This window comes from Phacochoerus africanus, chromosome 15 (assembly GCF_016906955.1).
Source record: "Phacochoerus africanus isolate WHEZ1 chromosome 15, ROS_Pafr_v1, whole genome shotgun sequence".
Classification (NCBI taxonomy): domain Eukaryota; kingdom Metazoa; phylum Chordata; class Mammalia; order Artiodactyla; family Suidae; genus Phacochoerus; species Phacochoerus africanus.
The window spans coordinates 96,779,786-96,803,676 of NC_062558.1; the positions used below are offsets into that span (position 1 = coordinate 96,779,786).

Below are 23,891 nucleotides of genomic sequence, written 5' to 3' on the forward strand. Positions count from 1 at the left end.
CAGTGTTTCTCTTAATCTTCAACTAAGAGAAGAAAATCCAAGGGGAGACTGGCATCCAGTTCTCTAATATAACAGCTTATTAGACTTGAATCAGTGCATTTACAATAGGGAAAGGACGTTGGAAATGGATGTCATGGTGAGGACAAGAAGTAAGTCATCAAGATGACATGAACAGATCCCTGGAAGACTTTTTCCAATGTTGTAGGTAAGGTGGATGCTGCCTGGGTCCACAGACCTCAGAGTTGAGGCTTGTAAATGAAATAAAAACTAAGGTGACTATAGCATGTGGAGAAAAAGGCATGTACATTAATATACTTATTAGACTGCAAACTAGGCATTCTGTAGAATATATGGTGGACTATCTCAAGGTATCACCAATTCCTAGGATGGCAGCTTTGAGTTGCATCCTTTAGCAGTGTAGTCTGTCGGCACTAGTCCCCTTCCATATTAATCTCATGCAACCTCAATACAGACAATTCTTTCAAGAAATATGTTTTTCCCTCTCCATCCTTTCTACTCCAGCATCAGAGCGAAATTGAAAAGAAGAGCATGAATGATTGAGAAGATCACATTCACTGTACTCTAAGTCCCCAGAAACAAAAGTTGTTTTAAAATAAAGAGGAATGTATCACATAAATAAAAGTGAGACAGTTTTGCTATGTAGGAGTTATATGTATAAACTGAGACATCATTGATGAAGTCAGCTACTCACTAGAAATGGAGGTGAGCAACACAGTAGCCTGATAGCAACCTGGAAGAAATAAAATCAGTTAATTTTTTAACCCAGGAGTTGAGATTCTTTATTCAATCTGAGCATAAAGATAATTCAAATCTTAAGTTTTGTACATACAATGAAGGTACAGGGAAGAAAATATTTAGGAAACATCTGGCATTTAAAGCAATGAACTCTGGACCCTCTTCATTCCATCCCAAGGTTCATAGTTGTAATACTCTCCTGCATTACTAGCTGAACATAATGATAAAGTATATTATTCTCAAGGCTTTGACATTGCTTCTAACAAAACTTATTCAAGATGGAAAACTTGTTTCTTTCACATTTATGCAAATAGTCAAAAGTATCTATTTATCAGCAGTAGCTTATACCTGATTTAAGAGAACAAACCTTAGTTATGAATAAGTTTTGAATCAAATGATCTTATTGCTGGTAAGGTCATTTCAAAGGAAAGTTCACCTACACTTTGCAAAATGAATAACAAACACATATGTGGAAAATGGAATAAAGATATGAATCTCTTTTGCATAATATATTCCTGTAAGGGTGAATGGCTGAGATTAGGGAAAAATAAGAGATAGCAATTATTCCTTAATTGGAAATATCCATCTCCCTTCCCTCTATTTTTGCTATCAGTTCTGTATTTTATTGACACATGAACTTTTTTTCTGAAAATGAGTGGTGGTGGAAACAATAAATGACTTGAAATGAGGACATTGTTGATATTTTTAAAAATAAAGAACAGGTGTAGTAAAGCACAGGTTGACAACCACAGCCACTCAGCAAAGTGGCCTTTTTATATGGCTGGTAAACTGAGAATGGTTTGTATACTTTAAAAAATTTAATAAAATAAAAACAAAGAAAAAATGAGGAGTTCCCATTGTGGCCGCAATGGTTAACGAATCCGACTAGGAACAATGACATTGCAGGTTCAATCCCTGACCTTGTTCAGTGGGTTAATGATCTGGCATTGCCGTGAGCTGTGGTGTAGGTTGCAGACGCGCATGGAATCCCGCATTGCCCTGGCTCTGGGGTAGGCCAGCGGCTACAGCTCTGATTCGACCCCTAGCCGGGGAACCTCCATATGCCTTGGGTGTGGCCCCAGAAAAGCCAAAAAAAAAAGTGAAATAAGAAAACAAACAAAAAATGAATATACCAAGAGTAATATGGAGAGACAACATGCAGTAGATGAGGATAAAATGCAGCCTAAAAATTTTCATGACTTTTTAAGGGAAAAATTTTTTTTCTGACCCTTGCAGTATACAATTGAGTATCATTCAAAATGAAACAAAATGAACAAATAAACAAAAAAGTCCATTATATTTAAATAAAGTGTAAAGGCACCTCTAAAAAAAGAAAAACAAGTAAAAATATTTCTAGACCCCTAAGACTTAGCATTAGTTTAGTATATTAATTTGAATTATGGGATGGATGATTTATTTAAACTCTATCAAAATCCTGTTGTCTGATATGAGTCTCACATTAGCTAGTTGAAAATGGAAACAACATTAGTTATCAAGGTATATTTCATATGTATATAAACGCATACCTTAAGTCAATACACATTTGTTAAGTAAAATAACAGGAACAAACTTATCCTTTGGTATATACCCAAAGATAGAATTTTAAGACCTTAGGAAACAAGAGGGAGGTTATTGTCTTTTGGATAGTGAAGCAGAAATTAAATGAGATAGCGTGTAATTTACATAGCTTAGTGCATATAATGGAAAAAAAAAAAGTTCTTAACTAGTGGTATTTTTATTTCTATTCTCCAAGAGGAACATTGCCAGTCTTGTTTTTCAATTAACTCATACTATGATTTGAGATTTTAAAAGTGGACAAGAAAATACTGGGTACTTGGAATAAAGGAAAGGAAAGTGAAATGTCCAATGTAGAGAAATGGATACATTCCAAATAATCTATTTACCCACTTTGTGATTTTACTAGTTCCTCCTTTGAGAAGAAATGATCATTGGCAATTTAAAGGACAAAAAAACACTTTGAAAGTCCAAGAGGTAGATGACTACAAGATCAATAATAATAGCATCACCATCTAATTTTAATTGAATGCTACTATCAGCCAGGAAGTATACCAAACATTGAAAGCCTCCTCATCTTTTACACTCCCAACAAAGCAGTAACTTTTCCCATGTCAGAGCCCTGCAGAACCCTAGCTTCTGAGCCTAGGGGGCTGTGTGCTAACCCTTATCCTATTCTTCCTCTCCTAGACACTGAGTTTGCTTGTTTCTTTCAGTTGTGCTGGAACTTGCAAATAATCCCTTTATTAGTAGGGTAGATTTTTTCACAAGGCAAATCATTCTTTTCTTTCTAAGGTCTGTTGACCAGCCTTGATTTTGTTTTCCTGCATTTTCTTCTTGATTCTTTACAAAAGTGAAGAAAAATACTAATACATAATGTCCATTGCTACTGGAAAACTTAATTTAGCCCCTGCTCTAAGCTTCTGGTTCTACTTTTCAGTGAGCTGACTAGCTCTGGCAGCTTGAGCCGCTTTTCTTTCCCTGGCTACTCCTTTCTGAAGACTGCAAATCAAGTAAAACAGCTCAGACACAAATAGCAGGAAAAAAGTAGAACGTGGTATGAAGCAGAACAAAAAGTAAGATATTGCCACCTCTGATCATCTGAGGAAAAAAAATATGCATTTTACTGATGAAACTACTTGGGCATAAGTGTAAGATGGTACTTTGGTCAGCTTTCAGCATATGCTTTCCTTTCATCTTTATCCATTTTTCTCATTTAAAAAATAGTTTCAAAAAGCTATAGAATTTAAACTATATGCCTCAAAGAATTATTAGTTTTCATTCTGAAGGAAAATTCCTGCTGCCTTGATCTTGCTACAGAATTGATCCATTTCCAGAACAGTATGAATAAAATGAAAGTCGTCATATGCTAAGCTCCTCTGCATTAACAGGTCTTGTAAGAGGTGCTAATTTGTTTTTCTGACATGTTTGAAATGTTCTAGAAGTTTTGAGAGTTCTTCTTCTTTTTCTTTTTGTGATGAACATTTCTTATAAAAAAGGATATATTTTTCCCTAAAGATGATACAGGAATTTATGATTCATGAATGCTTTGCAACTGGTGCAGGTACAAAATGCATGAATCATAGGTCCTATGCTATAAATTTTGTAGTGTCATTTATATTATGGGGATCACTTTAGATATGTCCTCTGGAGAATTGCTCTTCTGTCATCAAAGAAGCTTCTTTTTTTTGAGAATTTTGATTTTTTTAATGTGTTGCTATGTAGATAGACACAGCAGATTGTAATGAGAGATGACTATTTCCCCTTTGGTTTCATAATATATGATTTATTCTATTTAGTAGGTTGCCCTGATTTTGCTAAGTGTGAAGAATAAAAATTTCATTCATTTTTCCTCTATGTTTTTATTTCATGTAGTAGAAAATACATTTTTTTATCTTACTTTTGCACTAGATTTCAGATGGCTCTCTCATCATTAACATTATCACAAAGGAATCCTCTCATAGAAGTTGAAAGGCATTGAACACTGATATTGGCTACCTGGTTCCAAAGTATACTTTATATTTTATATGAAATGTACATAGATAAAAGATAGAGATATATCTCACAATGCAAAACAACCACTTTTTGCAGAAATTAAATCTCATTTGTGCTACAAATTTTTCCCCTTTAAAGTATATTTTCTGATATGTCTAAGTTTCAAAAAAAAAAAGTTTGATGCCCTTGAAGTTATAGGATATATATTATCTAGGGATGATTTTTCATCTTTAGGAATCCAAACTGTTGAAAGTGAGGGAAACGTGTTTTATATATTCTCTGTTCACATATGTATTTTCTTCTTCCTAAAGAGTAACTTAGCCTTACGTAAATCTTCCATAGAAAACAATATCTCATAAGCACAAAGCCAGAGAAGTGTCAGGAAGGTTAGGGAAAGGAGAACCCTAGGTCTGATACATTTAAACAGCATCTTCTTTTTTAATAAAATTTTTTAATTGAAGTATATATAGTTGATTTATCATGTTTTGTTGCTTTCAGGTATACAGCAAAGTGATTCAGTTATTCATATCTATATCTATATGTTATTTTTCAGATTATTTTTCCTCATAGGTTATTTCAAAATATTAAGTATAATTACCTATAGTATACAATAGGTTCTTGCTGGTTATCTATTTTACCTATATATTTATATTATATTAAATTATGTTATATTAAATATTTTATATAGTATATAAATATATGTTTTTTTAAATATATAGTAGTATGTATATGTTACCCCAAACTCCTAATTTTTTCTTCCATTCCCCTTTCTCCTTTGGTAACCGTAACTTTTTTTTCTATGTCTGTGGTTCTATTTCTGTTTTGTATATAAGTTAGTTTTATCTCTTTTTTTTTTTTAAGACTCCAAGTATAAGTAATATCATATGATATTTGCCCTTTTTTGTTTGGCCTACTTCACTTAATATGATAAACTCTAGGTCCATCCATATTACTGCAAATGGCATTATTTCATTCTTTTTTATGGCTGAGTAATATTCCATTCCTCACTATAGTTTTTATTTGCATTTTCTTAAAAATAAATAGTGATGTAGAAGATATTTTCATGTGCCTTTTGGCCATTTGTATGCCTTCTTTGGGGAAAATGTCTGTTTAGATCTTCTGCCTATTTGTTGGTTGGGCTATTTGTTTTTGTTTTTTATATTGAGCTGTATGTATATTTTGGAGATTAATCTCTTGTCAGTCACATCATTTGCAAATATTTTCTCTCATTCCATAGAGTTTTAAAATTTTATTTATGGTTTCCTTTGTTGTGCAAAAGCTTTTAAGTTTAATTAGGTCCCATTTGTTTATTTTCATTTTTAATTTCTGTTACTCTAGGAGAAGGATCCAAAAAGATATTGCTGCAATTTATGTTGAGTGTTCTGCTTATGTTTTCCTCTAAGAGTTTTATAGTATCTGGTTTTACATTTAGATCTTTGATCCATTTTGAGTTTATTTTTGTGTATGGTGTTAGAGGGTATTCTAATTTCATTCTTTTGTATGTAGTTGTCCAGATTTCCTAGCACCACTTTCTAAAATGTATATTCAAAAAGTGTATTCCAGTGTATATTCCATTGTATATTCTTGCCTCCTTTGCCATAGATTAATTGACTATAGGCATGGGGGTTTATTTCTGGACATTCTGTCCTATTCCATTAATCTATATGTCATTTTTATACCAGTCCCATACTGTTTTGATGACTATTATTTTGTAGTATAGTCTGAAGTCAGGAGGACTGATTCTTCCAGCTCCATATTTCTTTCGAAAGATTACTTTTGCTATTCGGGGTCTTGTGTGTTTTTATACAAATCTTGAACTTTTTTGTTCTAGTTCTGTGAAAAATACCATTGATAGGGATGGCTTTGGATCTGTAAATTGCTTGGTATTATATAACACTGGTTTCCTGGGATTTTCTCACCATTCCTGGATGCTCTATCCCCATATATTTTGATGGTTCCTCTTCATTCCCCTGGCTCTTTAAAATTGAAATTCCTCAAGGCTCAAGTTTCTAACCTCATCTTTCCCTATTTATAGTAACTCCTAAGATTATCTCATTTGTTCTAATAGATTTGTTACTAACTCATAACTTCTAACACCCATCTACAGCTTAGTTTACTGCTCTAAAACTCTAGACCCATGTCCAACTCTAAGATCTCTCTCTCTCTCTCTCTCTCTCTCTCTCTCTCTCTATATATATATATATATATATGTATATATATGATGTGTTTTGTATATATGTGTATATATATAGAGAGAGAGAGCTATATGTATATGAATATATATATGGGGAGATTAAATAAGTATCTTAGTTTGAATTTTCAGAGAAGCAGATTTTGAGATAAAGATTCAGTTGGAAGATACTTATTATCAGTTATTTTTGGAATCAACTCCTGTAGAAGGAGAGGAAGAAAGCATAATTAGGTTTAGGGAGAAGTTGAGCCTCAGTGCAGTCCCAATAAAATCTTTGGCAGACCCCCTGGAAAGCTTTAGAGTTGAATAGCCCTTTATATAAAGGTAGGCCTTTTATATACTAACATCAGTGAGGCAGATGCAGCTTGCTTCAGAAAGTAACCTGACCTTGAAAAATTAGTTCTCTTCAGAAAAGGCATTCTCCAAATAGGACCAACAGCTGAAGCCTCTCAATAGGCAATATTTCCAACATATAGTGGAATAATTTCTTGGCTCTTTGAATGGAGATTGGGGAGGTATATTTTACTATTACCACAGCATCTCAAAATAATGCATTCCATACTCAACACCTGGCACTTTCTTCCCCCCACTCCTAAGGAAACAACTAGTCCTCTTGCATTTTTCCCCACCTGGTAAATTAAAATTTCAGTTGTCCAAAATCTCAGACTAAAACCCTTCAAGTCATCTTTGACTTTTCTCTTTCCTTAGAGCCCTCTCCTATTTCTAGTCAATCCTAAAACATTTCCAGAATTTCACTATTTCTTACCAGTCTTGCTATCAATCAATAATCTTCTGCCTAGATTATTGCAATAGATTTCTCCTGGACTTTACTCGCAGCCCCTCTCCATCTATTACTGACATGACAGACAGGGTAATTGTTTGAAAAATTACCTCAAATAGCTTTATTTCTTTGTGAAAAACCTCCAGTGGATTCCCAAATCACCCAGGATAAAAAGATAATGTCCCTCTGGCATCTATCTGACCTCATCTCCTCCTTTTCATCCTCTCAATTCTATTCCAGCCCCAATGAAATGGCCCCCTTACACGCAGGCTGCTTCCTGCCTCAGAGCCCACTCATTTACTATTTCCATCTTCTGAAGTTCTCTTTTCCCAGACATTCATGTGACTTCCTTTTTTCCCTTCCTGTACATTTCTGCTTGCTTTCCCCCTTAGCAAAATGGTCTTAGTTGACCACCTTATCGAAATAGTAATACCTGTCTCACTGTGTTCCATATCCACTTTTCCCTGCTTATTTTCACCTACGTGCATTCCTACTTATTATGTCACTATGCCAAATATTATATTAGGTCCACAATGGCAGAATCTGTTTTAGTTGCTGTTGTACCCTTAGTAACAAGAACAATTTTTGGAGTATATTCTGGGTAATCAGTAAGATCTGTTGAATGTTGGATCTGATTTGACGAAAGGATTCAGACAAGGGTCATCAGTCTCTAGCATTTTTTTTTTCCCCACTGTACAGCAAGGGGATCAAGTTATCCTTACATGTATACGTTACATTTTTTTCCCCACCCTTTGTTCTGTTGCAACATGAGTGTCTGGACATAGTTCTCAATGCTATTCAGCAGGATCTCCTTGTAAATCTATTCTAAGTTGTGTCTGATAAACCCAAGCTCCTGATCCCTCCCACTCCCTCCCCCTCCCATCAGGCAGCCACAAGTCTTTTCTCCAAGTCCATGATTTTCTTTTCTGAGGACTCTAGCATTTTTGTCCCTCTTTCTATTGCTTAACTCAACTCTGTGTAGACTTTATTTTCAGACAGACTTTGTAATTAGGGCATAGAGATGATTAAAAAAAATCTTCTTGATTAAATCTGAAATGAGGACTTGGGGTAATGCAGCCTCAAAATGAAAAAAGGGGAATGAACGGATAAAGAGTCTTCTGAAAGAAAAGATACTGAAGTGATGAAATGTAATACATATCCTCTAGAAGTTCCAAAAATATTAAAACATAATTAAAAAAATAACTCCTTCATTATCTTTAGAAGTGGAAGGAACATTTTCAAGAGGACTCATTTTAGCATTTCCTCCAGGATTTTTTTTCTTCAATAATTTTATGCCTTTACAAATGCTTTACTGGTATGCTTTTTAAACTAAGATGTGGTAGGGGAGGGGGAGGGTAAAGCAGAATTAACCAGTCCAAAATTTTAGTGGTGTCAAAACTGAGAAACCCTGGCTTAGAGGAATATGGTCACCAAAGCAATAAGATAGCATGTGGGATCTTTAACTTTAATGGAATTTTATGGACAATCATAAAACTATCATATGTAGTAATAAAGCCATGTTTTGGAGATTTGGTAGGAGACATTTCAAATTGACTTTTATTCCTTGTTTACTGCTGTATTTCTAATCTTCACCCTTATTTCTATCATGTCTTTTTTTAAAGCCATGATGCTTCTTGAGTTTAATCAAATTTTATGGAAATGGTGAAGACATACATTCATCAACTTCTTCTAAAGAGTTTTTCAATAAAAAAATTTCATACCTGTAATAGAAAGTGATGATTATCATTTACTTCATGCTAGAAGACTACTGTATATGATCCAAAGAAAAGTTTGTAATTTCTAAACTGGCTTGGTAAAAAATTTTTGTTGTTTCTATTTTTTAAATTTCTTTTTAATTAAACAAAGGTAAACCATTCTGCTCTTCCTAAAACTTAAATTTAAAAAAAAAAGGACTAATTTGAAATCTGGGTTTGAATGTGGAACACTCTCTTGGGCAACTATTTGAAAGCAACTGGTATCTTAATAGCAGTAATCAGTATTAACCTTCAGTACCTTGGCAATGAATGATTCTCTGTGCTGTTTTGTAAATAAACCTCAGAGTTTATTGCATGCCTTGAAGCTGTTTATTGCTTCACATACTGGCAGCTATTGTTGATTAAAGCTTAAGTATGGAAACGCCATTATTTTCCTGAGATTTTGATGAATAGAAAGGAACAAAAACAGTGTTACTGAGGTATACTCAATAAACAGTTAATAGGTGTCAGTTCTCCAGGAAAAACAACAGGAGATCCAATTGATGTTGAAAAGTGCCTATGGTGATTCTGCACTTAACTACCAGAAATTGGTTGATTTGGAGCTAAGTAAACAATTTGTTTTAGGCAAAAAACAAATTAACAGATTATTTTGCATTAGAATAGTTATTTAAGAAAATGAAAGAATTCAATATCTCTTGTTCTAGTTTTGAATGCTTTCTATTTCACATGGATTTACAAAATCCCATGTTTTAAAAAGAAAAGAAAGGGAAACAATCTTTATTTCTAAAATCTTCTCCACTCATACAAAAGAAAAAAAATTCCATATTAAGAAACATCTTTCAGGAGTTCCTGTCATGGCTCAGTAGGTAACAAACCTGACTAGTATCCATGAGAACATGGGTTTGAGCCCTGGCCTTGCTCAGTGGGTTATGTATCCGCCATTGCTGTGAGCTGTCGTGTAGGTCACAGACATGTCTCTGATCCTGCCTGGCTGCGACTGTGGCGTAGGCCAGCAGCTGTAACTCCTATTAGACCCCTAGCCTGGTAACCTCCATTTGCCATGGGTGTGGCCCTAAAAAAACAAAAGACAAAAAAAAAGAAAAAAGAAGAAACATCTTTTAGCTAGAGAGGCAGACATCTTTAACAGTAAAAGTTAGCTTTGCAACTTACTTATTCCTTACCATCCATCCCAAAATAAAAGTAGTTCAATTGATTTTAATAAACAAATTGTTAGAGCAGCAAAATTTGATTGTCACTACAATTCTTATTTAACTAGTGTGTGCTGTGTCATTTTGAATCAGATGTTGCCTTTATAAGTCAAAAAGAAACATTCAAAGATGTGCCAACAATAGCAAGTAGAAAAGAGTCAGATGTTTATGCTTCCTTTTCCTTGTTTAGTTTTATTTGTACAATTAATATGTATATATTCATAATGGTAATCATATAATACACATTATATTACTTATTTTTATGTAGTTTTCTTATTTTCTATTTTTACTTTACTTCCCATTCTCTGTCTCCTTTCCCCCCATTAACTCTCCTCATCATATAACTCATTTTGACTTCATATATTGGTCATGTATATTACATAAAGCACAAATGCATGAATGTATGTCTACATATTCACACAAACCATACATATGATACACATACAGGTGTTTTTCATTGATATAAATGTGCATATGTTTATTTGATATTATTTTCTTTTAAAATAATGTACACTTACAGGAAAATGTAAGAATGGTACAAAAACATTTGAGAGTAAGTTGATAGCATGATCCCTTCACCACCAAACACAATTTCTGATTTCTCTAAAAAGCATAGTCTCTGATATATAACCACAACAAAACCATTAAAATCAGGAAGTAACTTTGATACCTTACTGTAATCTAACCCTCTGACTCCATTCAGCTTTTGCCAGTTGCCCTAACAACGGCCTTTATAACACAACCACGTATTTGTGAATTTTGAAACCTTTTTTTTATGTTATTGATTTCTACTTTCATTCCATTGTGGACAGAGAAAGAATCATCAGGTTTCTCAGATGCCGAGCTTCTACACCATGGAGCTGGGGCGATAAATGCTATTGGCCTTTTCCTTTAAGGCAGACACCGTAGTCCTGGGATGAATCTCTGGGGAGTCCTATGATCCTGGCTGCACCTGCAGGAAATAGTGCTTCCATTATGCTTGGGTCGTAAGGAAACAGCTTGGTGCTCAAATGCCACAGACATTTGTTCTTCTTACTGACATTTAATAGATTTTCTTAAATCAGTGTTTCTCCAGATACTGGATACCCTTAGAGAAATTTCCAGAGACTCTAATTTTTAGAACTATTTTTTAGCAGGTGTGGTTTTCTTGTTGGGAGAGGGTCCACAGAGCTCCTCACTCTGTCATTCCAGAAGTGTCATTGTTGTGTGCTCCATTCTTGCTCATTTTTAAATGTAAATATCAGCTACAAATATCTATTAAGAGAATAATCTTGACATGCTGGATCTTAATATATTAAGAGAATAATCTTGACAGTATACTTGTGGGCTTAGAACAACGCATACTGGATATTTGTTGTGAATCATGGATTCCACTGAATTTGGGTTTTTTAGCTCCAAGGGTTGATGACATTTTTTTTTTTCATTATTTCCTTATGCCTGCCCCCACTCAAGCCCGTCCCTGATCCACCCGGATCGATTGATTGATTAACCAAGATGGAACTTTCTGATACAATGCTTCCTTTTCCTTCCCTTTCCTTTCTGATACAGTTTTCAGGCATTTAATGGAGTTTTGATTTTGTTTCGTTTTGTTATTAGTAAGACATAAAGTGGATTAAAGAACAAGCAGTGCTAAAGAAACCATACCATCTTATAAACGAAAATTTTGGGGTAGGACTAGAAAATTTGTTTTACCTGTTTGTTGATATGGTAGCATGGCATGTATCCTACATTGTAGAGTCTTCCATAAAAATGAATTCTATAGATTCCTGAAGGGTATGCTCTTTGAAAAGCAACACTTTACAGATTTTTTTTTCTAAGGTATATTATGTATTTTTCTTTCTTAATATTAACATCAATAGTAAGTATTTATTAAGTACATGTTATGCACTAAGCTGCATCTTAGATATGGACTATTTCATTTAATCATTACAATAATCCTGAGTTAGATGCCATTTTATTTCAATATGACACGTGGGGTCACTGAGACATAAACAGGCTTAGTGACTTATGCAAAATTACATCACTAATAAACGACAGGTTTCATTTATAATGTTTTTATTCCAAATCCCAAGAACTTAGTTACAACTTAAATTTCTTAAGCAATGCTTTTTGTTTGAATGGAATTCTAGAATTTCCTAAACAACCATTCCCTCATCTGATTCTACATCAATTATATAGAATGTATATTTCTAGTGTTATTTTTCTTAGTTTATAGTTGAGAATATAAGTTCACAGACACACTTCAGTTCAGGTTGTTAAAAGCGAGATCATTAAAACTAGACCCTTAATCTTATGTTTACTAGCTTTGGTTTATTTTTATAAGTGTTTCCTTAGCCAAAGGATACTAAACATTATCTGCCTCTCAGGATCTTGGTCACAAATGATCACAATTTTCTCACAGATGGGGACTATATTGTATAACTTATTCCTGACTCCTAGCATTAAATATTTTTTGCTGGAGTTCCCGTCGTGGCGCAGTGGTTAACGAATCTGACTAGGAACCATGAGGTTGCGGGTTCGATCCCTGCCCTTGCTCAGTGGGTTAACGATCCGGCGTTGCCATGAGCTGTGGTGTAGGTCGCAGACGCGGCTCGGATCCTGCGTTGCTGTGGCTCTGGTGTAGGCCGGCGGCTACAGCTCTGATTCGACCCCTAGCCTGGGAACCTCCATATGCCGCGGGAGCGGCCCAAGAAATGGCACAAAAAAATATATATATTTTTTGTTTATAATTATCCAATACATTTTTTTCTTTGGGCATATTCAACTAAGGATACTGTGACTACTTATTTCTAAATTGTTTATATCAACAGATGGCACCGTGATATTGAAACTTAATGAACAATTGGCCTCTGACGCCTATGCTAATTTGTTCTTTTTTAAGTTAGATTGTCTGCTTTTTTCCCCTAGATACTGTCACACCATTAGTTCTATACTTATTTCATTCAGTTTACCTGACTTTATTAACACTATTATTATGAAAAATAAATCTTGTTTTAATGTGTTGAAGTCGGGGAAAACAAATTAGTTAGAATAGTGTATAGATCTGAAGTTGAGCTAGAGAAACCCTGGAACTGAAGTACAAGAGTTTAAGAGTAGGATTTGTATATCTCTGGACTTTCACAGGCCCGAAAAGGGCAACAACAACAAAAAACAGTTCAATTTATTTAAAACTGAACAAGAACCATCTTGTAGAAAGATATATTTTAGCTTTTAAAATGTTGTTTCTGGGAGTTCCCGTCGTGGCGCAGTGGTTAATGAATCCGACTAGGAACCATGAAGTTGAGGGTTCGGTCCCTGCCCTTGCTCAGTGGGTTAACGATCCGGCGTTGCCGTGAGCTGTGGTGTAGGTTGCAGACGCGGCTCAGGTCTCGCGTTGCTGTGGCTGTGGCATAGGACAGCGGCTACAGCTCTGATTTGACCCCTAGCCTGGGAACCTCCATATGCCGCGGGAGTGGCCCAAGAAATAGCAAAAAGACCAAAAAAATAAAAATAAATAAATAAATAAAATGTTGTTTCTGGGAGTTCCCTGGGGACTCAGTAGGTTAAGGACCCAGAGTTTTCACTGCTTTGTCTCATTTCGTTTCTGTGTCATGGGTTTGATCTCTGACCCAGGAGCTTTCACATGTGGGCACAGCCAAAAAAACTTTGTTTCTGAATTTTATCTATTCAGTTTATTACCAAATCTTGAAAGTTGTAAACTGGCCAGGGTCAAATGTGTTTACATAATAATTATTCTTGATTATTATTTGTAGGAACCAATAGGTAGTGATAAAAGATGGTTAATATTCTCTGTTACAACTTTACAACTGCTTTAAAAAGTATGTCTCAAGTCAAATACTACTACACATAAGCATACATATTAGCATATAAGATTTTCCTTTGATGTACCTAATGACATCTTACCTTTAAGTTCACTTTAGGCAAACCAAACTATTTTAGAGACAGAACTCAGTTAATGTTTTAGTTAGCATCAGAGTAAGAAATCGAATCAGGAGTTCCCGTCGTGGCGCAATGGTTAACGAATCTGACTAGGAACCATGAGGTTGCGGGTTCGGTCCCTGCCCTTGCTCAGTGGGTTAACGATCCGGCGTTGCCGTGAGCTGTGGTGTAGGTTGCAGACGCGGCTCGGATCCCGCGTTGCTGTGGCTCTGGCGTAGGCCGGTGGCTACAGCTCCGATTCAACCCCTAGCCTGGGAACTTCCATATGCCGCGACAGCGGCCCAAAGAAATAGCAAAAAGACAAAAAAAAAAAGAAAGAAGAAAGAAATCGAATCATTAGGTTGAACCCATACTCTTGTAGAATTGGCTTTTGGTTCCTGTTCTAAATGCCAAAGAACTCTTTGGGTTCTTACACTTTGTTCATATAATCCACATCATTCATAACCTTTCATTTCAATATTTAGTACTCACGTGTAACATTTATTAATATAATAAGCAAATATTCTGGTAGTAATAGGTAAAGATATCTGATATACTAAGATATGCTTACTAATATCCCTTTGGAATATGTTTTGACAAAAGGCATTTATTCTCAAGGTGTAAAAAAAAATAACATGCACATATATACACATTCACACACATATGTACACACATGCACACACACACACATGTACACACATACACACACCCCTCTCTTTTCTGTCTCAAGTTTGGAAGAAATTGAGAGAGACAAACACAAAATATGTGATGTGGATATCAAAACAGATAATTTTCCTTCCTGTAAATGAAGTTGAGTGAAATATAAGACAAAACTGGATCACTACACTTCCTCCTTCCTTTATTACACTAAGTTTAGTCTCCCAGGCACAGAATGTGCAAAAATGGGCCCTCACTGCAAGTGCTAAGTCATATCAGTAACAAAGCAGACAATAGGGCTGCTTTCATGGAGCTTACATTCTAGAAAAAGAAAACAAAAATGAAGAAAATATGTAAGAGTTATGTAGAATTTCAGAAGGTGATAATAGTGCTATGTGGAAAAATATAGGAGGGAAAATGGAGGGGAAGTACAGAGGGGATTACAATTTGATCAGTGATAATTTCTCTGAGGTGACATTAGCAAAGAGTTGAATAAGGTGAGAAGATGACCCACATGCATATGTGGGGAAGAGTGTTTTTGGTGCAAGTACAAAGACCCTGAAGTTCAGGCCTGCCTGCATGCTTGAGGAAGAACAAAGATACCAGTGGGACTGGGTTAAAGTAAGGGAAGAGGAAAACAATAGAAATGAAATCATCAGGTAATGAGGAAGGTGTAGAGATAACTACTCTGAGTGAAATCAGGTACTTTAATGGGAGAATTTGAGTAGAGCAGTAGCATGAATACACTTAAAATTTTAAAGCATTATTCTGAATTCTCTATTGAGAATAGTTTATGGTGGAGGCATGTAAGAAATTATGGAAAAGAATTGTAAGATGTTATTTCAATAATCTAGACTAGACCTAGAGTGAAAATGGAAATGATGAGACATGGTTTCATCTTCATTGTATTTTGTAGATAGAAACTATAGGATTGTAGATAATGGGATATGGGAGAGAAGAGTAAAGTTAAGAATGTTTACTGATATATAGTCTTAACAACTAGAACGACTGAATTTCCATTAAACAGAATTAAAAGAATGTCAGAGGAGGAGGAATTCCAACTTGAGACATATTTAACTTGAAATGTCTTGTTACATCTAATTGAAACAATTGAGTAGGCAGTTGAATATGAGTTTGGGGAATAAATACGGACTGAAAACATACACTTGAAGTCTTGGGCATTTACATACAAAAACTTGAGGTTCTTAAGTGAGTGAATGTAGACCACATCCAAAGACTGGTTTTAAGATGCTGAGGAGACAAGGACTAGAAATTGACTCAGAGGTACATGTGTCCTGGAAACTAAGGGAAGAAGGTGCATCAAGGAGAAGGGAGAAATCAGTTATTTCTAATGCTACTGATTGGTCACATTAAAAATAAGCAAAACAAAGAAACAAAAACAAGGATTGTGAGTTGATCAGTATACTATTTCACTAATAGGAAATGCATCCGTGATGTTGAAAAGAGCAGTTTCAGTGCAGTAGTTGTGGGAAGGTTAGAAGTATGACTGGTTTAAAGAAACATGGGAAGAGAACAATTCAAAAAAGTAGAATGCAAAACTCTTTCCCCATATCTTGCCCTAAATGGGAGATCAGAGTGCATGATCAGTAATAGGAGGAAAGATGTAGTGTATGCTTAGGATGATCAAGATATATATATATGAAATTTGGATATCTTACAGAAAATTTCTTCAATTTCCTCAGTGAAACAACAATCAGGGTGACTAGCAGAGAGTAAAGATGGGGTAGGATAAGTTGGAGACCCGAGGAGAGGGTGTTAATAATCACATAGGAAAGAGGGAGAGTGAATGGAGTAGCAAAACATAGCATAACAGACAGAATGAAAGGTCTTAAGGTGTGCTTACATATTATATCATTCTAAATTAGCTGCATTGTAAAAATTTCATATATGCTGTATTTGCATATTATTGTTATTTTTTACTTTTTAAAAATTAAGCTGACTTTTTTAATAAATGAATTTATCACAAAAAGAAACTTTATATCAGAATCATAAGTGACAAAGCAACATACTTGACATAGAAAAGTGTAGATAAAGTCATACTGAAATATACTTATAAACATTATGATTTTGTTGGAGGATCAATAATTTATCCCGGGAGTGCACACACATTTTTGGAAACACTGCTGTCCTGAATTGAAAGCTTCAGTTCTTCTTCTCAAGCAGTTTAACAGCATAAATCAGAACTTGTTTGTTTAAATGAGAAAACAAAAGACCATTCAAATACATTGATTTTATCTTTCTTAGCATTCCTAAGGGCAGGTACTTCATCTTAATGTCTTGTGAATATGTAGCATCATCCTGTGTGCATAAAGTACATTCAACCAGATGGTATCTGATCACTGTTCATTTTTAACAGGAACAGAATATTAGGTTAGAGAAGATTTGTTTTCTTTTACAAAATTCCTATTTTCCAGTAGCTAAGCACATTTTTTAATACATGTAAGTGTAACTGAGTCACCATGCTGTACAGTAGAAAATATACATATATATAAATAAATGATAAAAAATGAAATAATGCCATTTGCAGCAACATGGATCCACTTAGGGATCATCATAGTAAATGAAATAAGTAAGAGAAAAAGAAATACCATATGATATCACTTATATGTGGAATCTAAAATATGACACAAATGAACATATCTATGAAACAAAAACAGACTTACAGACATAGATAACAGATTTGTGGTAGCAAAGAGGGAGGTGTTTGGGGAAGGAAGGATTGGGAGTTTGGGATTAGCAGAGGTGAACTACTATATGTAAGATGGATAAGAAACAAGCTCCTACTGTATAACAACGGGAACTCTAATGTCCGATAAATGGAAAAGAATATGAAAAAGTATATTTATATACATTTATAATGGAATCATTTTGTTCCTCAGCATAAATTAACACAATATTGTAAATCAACTATTCTTCAATAAAAATATTTTAAAGAAACAAAAAAGTACATTGTTTTTTAGGTAAATCCTTTTTGTTCTTGTTGTGCTTCTGAAAAATGGGTGACTTGAGTTTCGATACAGTGAGTAATCTGCTTGAGCAGACTAGAAAGATTTGCTGCTTTGATCTTTAAAGATATTCTCTGTCAAGCGAAAATAAAGGAAAAACTAGTTCACATGTTGTTAAACATGTATCAGAAAACCAATGACTGAATTCCATCACTTGCAAGTTCTCCAAAGCGAGCATCCTTTCATCATTGAACCTGATGTACTGAACCTCAGGTTGTTTACTCAAGGCCAAGTAAAACAGGATTGAGTCTTCCACTTGCTTGCTGTTCCTCAAACTCACTAGATATGTCTTTACCTCATCACCTTTTCATTTGCTATGCCCTTTGCCTGGTGGACTCCTCCCCACAGGACTTGCTCTCTCACCTTTTACAAGTGTTTGCCAAATTTTTACAATTTTCTGATCGCTTTCCTGATAACCTATACATCAGGACTAACTCTCACCCTGCCCTCCCTATGTGTCCTTCCTGAATTATTTTACAATTTCATAGCACTTATATGGATCTGAAAACTATATACTATATAAATATATGATAATTATATATAGTTTTGTATATAAATTCTTTATACTTATATAATATATATAAATAGCATGTAATTATGTATAGTATACTTTATGTAAATAGCTATACATTATTTTGTTTTTTCTCTCTTTCCATCAGTGCAGTATAAGCTGCACAAAGGAAGATTTTTTATCTCTATTGTTTCCTGTCGAAGTGCCAGTGTTTAACACAGTGTAGATGTTCAATAAATATTTGTTGAATTAATAAGTAAACACTGGAGTTTCCATTGTGGCTCACTGGTAACGAACCTGACTAGTATCCATGAGGATGTAGGTTCAATCCTTGGTCCCACTCCATGGGTTGAGGATCTGGTGTTGCTGTCAGTAGTGGTGTAGGTCGCAGATGTGTCTCAGATCTAGCGTTTCTGTACCTATGATATAGGCTGGCAGCTGCAGCTCCAATTCCATCCCTTGCCTAGGAATTTCCATATGCCATGAGTGTGGCCCTAAAAAAAAAGAACATAAATACTGTTGGTATTATTATTAACTTTACTTTGAAGTTAGGAATCTTGCCTGAGAGTAAATATTTCAGCCAGGGCTGAAAGCAAGGTGGCTGACTCCAGAGCCCAAACAGTAAACATTATGATAAGCTCGGGGAAGATGGCTATTCTCACACTTCTTTCAGATCTTGAATAAAGGGCTCATCTTGGACTTCACTGATCAAAAATAAAGGCATAGGAAATGTTTTTTTTTTTTCCCTAAGTTTGGAAAATATTAACTAACACTAGACTCTCCTTTTTTTAGGATGAACCAGTCACAATTATTTCTAAATTAAAAAAGATATATCTTCAAATTCACTATACAGAACTCTAATTGGAATGGTGGTCAAAACAGTAATATAATTTATGTCTTGCATTCCCCATTTGCCTTTAAGGTCACCACAAGGCTTAAATGAGATAAGGCATGTAAGTGTAATTTCTACATATAGTAAGTAGTTGACAAGTTTTAAGTTTAGGATTCACTATTCTGTATTATATATAAATTTCTTCCCATCATGTAGAGAAGACTGGTTATACTTATATACGAAAAAATTATTTAAAAGATGTTTTTAAGAGTTCCCATCACTGCACAGCGGTAACAAGCCCAACTAGTATCCATGAGGACACAGGTTTGATCCCTGGCCTTACTCAGTGAATTAGGATCTGAGTTGCTGTGAGATGTGGAGCAGGTCACAGACACAGCTCAGATGCCATGTTGCTGTGGCTGTGGCACAGGCTTGCAGCTGCAGCTCTGATTCAACCCCTAGCTTGGGAACTTTCATACACTGCAAGTGTGGCCCCCAAAAGAGTTTTTAGAAATGTATTTTAAGTTGTACATATGCATATTATCAAATCTTAATTCTCAAAAAAATCATTGATTCTGCTGATTTTCCAATTATTATGCATTATTTATTACTTTAGATGTTGGTATATAGAGACATATGATACTTATATAAGAGCTAATCCATTCAATGGATTTCAGAACTCAGCACTCTGAACAAGATAGCACCATTTCCCCCTTGTTTATTTGGGAAATTATGACTCCTCCCTAATTACTACATTGTTTGCCACAAAACCTGAAAAAAACAACAAAGAATTGGCTAAAAGGATCAAAAGGAGAAAACAATCAAATAAGGATTTTCTTCTAGATCTTGGGTATTTTAATTTTCCAATAAGGGTATAATCTCACATATGAAGGCAATAGGCAAACTATTGGCTCTCATATTCCTTAACAGCTTGAAGTATTTAAATGGTCTAACAAAACTGAAGAAATGTCCCATGGTACCTCTGGGATTGAAAGTGATTAATTTGTGAGTACCCATGGTGGCTCAGTGGTGTAGACCGGCAGCCGCAGCTCTAGTTCAACCTCTAGCCTAGGAATTTCCATATGCCACATGTTTGACCCCTAGAAAGCAAAAAAGCAAAAAGAAAAAGTGATTAATTTGGCTAAAAAAAGTTGAGAATCTTGGAGTTACCATCGTGGCACAGTGGTTAATGAATCCGACTAGGAACCCTGAGGTTGCAGGTTCGATCCCTGGCCTTGCTCAGTGGGTTAAGGATCCGGCGTTGCCATGAGCTGTGGTGTAGGTCGCAGACGCGGCTCAGATCCCAAGTTGCTGTGGCTCTGGTGCAGGCTGGTGGCTACAGCTCAGATTCGACCCCTAGCCTGGGAAACTCCATGAGCCACAGGAGTGGCCCAAGAAATAGCAAAAAGACAAAAAAAAAATTGAAAATCTTATAGAAATTCCTGTTATTATTTTAGTAACTTAGCAAAATAATGACTTACATGTGCAAAGTGACACAACATTCACGGTACTCTCTGTGGATAGTATTAGAGAAGACCTGGTACATTAGAAGGAAGGTTTACAGTTAAACGTTCATCTGGATTTAAAATTATTTATACAAAGTTATCTGCTGCAGAATATATTTCTTCTGGCTTTTATGAAATCAAATAAAATATTTGACAATAAATCATCTCAATATGAAAGGTAAAAATGATTCATAGAAAGAGGAAAACAACAGAAAACATTTAGTGTGAGTTATTTAGTGACAAAACAGAGTATCTAGACATAGCGTAATTCTTTTTTTTTTTCAGAATTAAACTGAGTATCATTATTTGCAGTTCCATTTTATCATTTTTACTAATACTATTCTGGAAAAGAACAAGGAAGAAGGAGAAAATATCATCTTCTACTATCAATTCCATTGAGTGTCTGTGGATTTTTTTTAATTATTTTGTTTCTTACTCTCTACCTTAACACTTCCATTATAATTAACTTAGTGAAATTTAAAGTTTTAGATTTAAATGTTTCAACGATATTAATTACCCTAAGTAATTTATTATTTCATTGTATTTTACTGTTTAATTTCATTTTGTATGTGTGTTTGCATGTATGTGTGAGTGTAAATGTGTATGGAATAATGTGTAATAATGCAATAGCCTTACTACTTAAAAAATGTGTATGGAATAATGTGTAATAATGCAGTAGCCTTACTACTTAAAAAAAAAAAAACAAAAAAAACTCGGAGTTCCCGTCGTGGCTCAGTGGTTAACGAATCCGACTAGGACCATGAGGTTGCGGGTTCGGTCCCTGGTCTTGCTCAGTGGGTTAACGATCCGGCATTGCCGTCAGCTGTGGTGTAGGTTGCAGACTCGGCTCGGATCCCGCGTTGCTGTGGCTCTGGCGTAGGCCGGTGGCTACAGTTCTGATTAGACCCCTAGCCTGGGAACCTCCATATGCCATGGAAGTGGCCCAAAGAAATAGCAAAAAGACAAAAAAAAAAATCTTTCCCTGAAAAAAAATGATCACTTTGCTTAATTAAAAATTGGCCTCAGTGAAAGTGCAAGAGAGAAAGCATGGCCACTAATAACATTTATATTACGTAATCTGTAAGGAAGATGGTGTTTATACTTCAGAAACAACCAGATCCTGCAAATACTGTAAATACAAAACAAATGGGATTTGCCAGTGGCTTACATTGGGGGGTAAGAGTGATCATTTATAGTCAAGCTGAGGCCTGAGCTAGTAAGAGGATGTAGTTGCTGCTATTTACTGAGATAACAAAGACTAAAAGCAGCAGGTTGTTTTTCCTTGAGCCGTGGAGGAGCAGCAGAGAGATCAAGATTGTGGAGTTTTAATATTTTAAATTGGGGATGCTTTTAATTCATCTAACTGGGGATTCAAATAAGCTACTGGATATAGGTCTGAAATTCAGAGGAAAGGGATGATTTAGAGATAGGAGAGTGTTCAGCATAGAAATAGTTTTAAAGCTATACAGCTGAGTGAAAGGATCAAGTCAGTGAGGCTCAAGAACAAACCAGTGGAGCATCCAATGTAAATATTTCTTATAGATGAAGAAAAATCAGAAAGGGAAAGTAAGTAGAAACCCATAAGGTAGAAATAAAAACAGAAGAATATGATGCTATGGAAGCCATGTGAAGGAGGTGTTTTACAGAGGAACCACTTTTCAATGACCCAACAAAACTTCTCCCACAGAACCTAAGATTTAGTTAATATTATGTGTTATTATTTAGTTGTCCCTGGACTCTGGAGCTTATGTAGTCCAAAAAAGGTTTCTGTCTATCTATCCGTTACGGTGGCTGATAAGGTTTTTCCATGACCAGGGCTATGAAAACCATGTCAAAGCCATTTGATGTGCATGTAGAATCAGTGCTCCCTGCTGGTCTGGACATGGGATTTCACACTCTCCCTCTTATGGCTAGGACATTTACTGTCTGGTCTTTGAAAGGACACAAATAAACTACTACTGTCTTAGGTCTGGCAACTTCAGGGCAGTGTCTGCCAGTCAGAGAGATTGGTATCACTGCCAGCCAAGTAAATTAAAATGATATTTTTCCTTCCCCTGGGGTCATGCTTAGGCAGATCCCTCTCACATCCCTTTTATATCATCCAGATTTCTTTTTTTCACTCAAGTCTTTCATAAGGTGACTTAATGAATCATTAAAAAGGAAATTATTGGATATTTTAGATGGTAAAATCCTAGACTCAAGTGCCACAAACTAGAATGTATATCTTTATTTTGGGTAAGAGAAACCCAAAACTCAAAGTCAGAAGCTGTAGGTTTTATCTTCTATGACTTGAGTAAAGAAGGGAAAGAAAAGGTTAATATTTAATGAAACTTACAATGTGCCAGATGTTAGTCTATGTGTTTATAATAGATTATTTCACTTAAGCCTCCCAACATCTATTGACTTTTGTATTGCTATAGTTCTCATTTTGCAAATGAAGAAATTGAGAAATAACCACACAAGCAGTAAATGAAACCCAATTTTGAATTCAGGCTCTCTGGCTCCAGATTCAGAGTTCTCAACCACTAAGCCTTACAGATAAGGAAAAAAAAAAAAAAAAGGTGCATTAAACAATTTCTTGACACTAAAACATTTACATAAAGTGTAACACACTTGTTTAAATTATTCATTTAAAATTAAATAAGTAAACCCTATTACCATATTTCCCACCAGAAGATTGTGTATACATTCAGGAAGTATTATTCTGATTCACTGTTACAACTTTCAGATGAAATAAAATATCAGAAATGCTGACATCAGATATGAAATTCTTAATTTTTCATCTAGTCATTACCCCATGTCTTAATTTTTATTCTTTAAGGTACCAGGGGTCCACTGTACTATTAGTTTCAAGTTTCTGTGTTACATTGTACTGAATAGAAACCATATGAATTACTTAATCATTAACTTATATTTTCTCTCTGAAGGCAACTGATCGAGAGGGTGACCCAATAACATATGCCATTGAGAATGGAGATCCCCAGCGAGTTTTTAACCTCTCAGAAACGTAAGTTAAAAATAATTTCTAATTTTTTTTTTCCTTTTTAAAATGTTAATGTACTGGTGGCAAGAGAACAGACTTCTAATCAGAGACTTTCAGCTGTTTGTAGTTTTATTTTACTTTTTTTTTCTGTGCATGTTAATGCATCTGGGGGATGGGGTAATTCTAAATCCAGAAATCATACCCAGGAGATTGTTTATTTATTTTAAACATTTTTACTAGGTAAAATCCACTGAGGTGGAAACATTTCATTTGCAGGTATAACTTGGGATTAATTAGA

At 35.0% G+C, this 23,891-nt stretch overlaps 1 protein-coding gene across 7 annotated transcripts in view; it reads left to right on the forward strand.

The window, feature by feature from the left end:
- The window catches only part of PCDH15 (protocadherin related 15), a 734,454-nt gene that overhangs the window by 476,816 nt on the left and 233,747 nt on the right, over positions 1-23,891 (forward strand). For all 7 annotated transcript variants that reach the window (XM_047760762.1, XM_047760764.1, XM_047760769.1 and 4 more), the window contains one exon: positions 23,538-23,617. In XM_047760762.1, the coding sequence (XP_047616718.1) occupies positions 23,538-23,617 (80 nt within the window). The remainder of the gene's footprint in view (positions 1-23,537; positions 23,618-23,891) is intronic.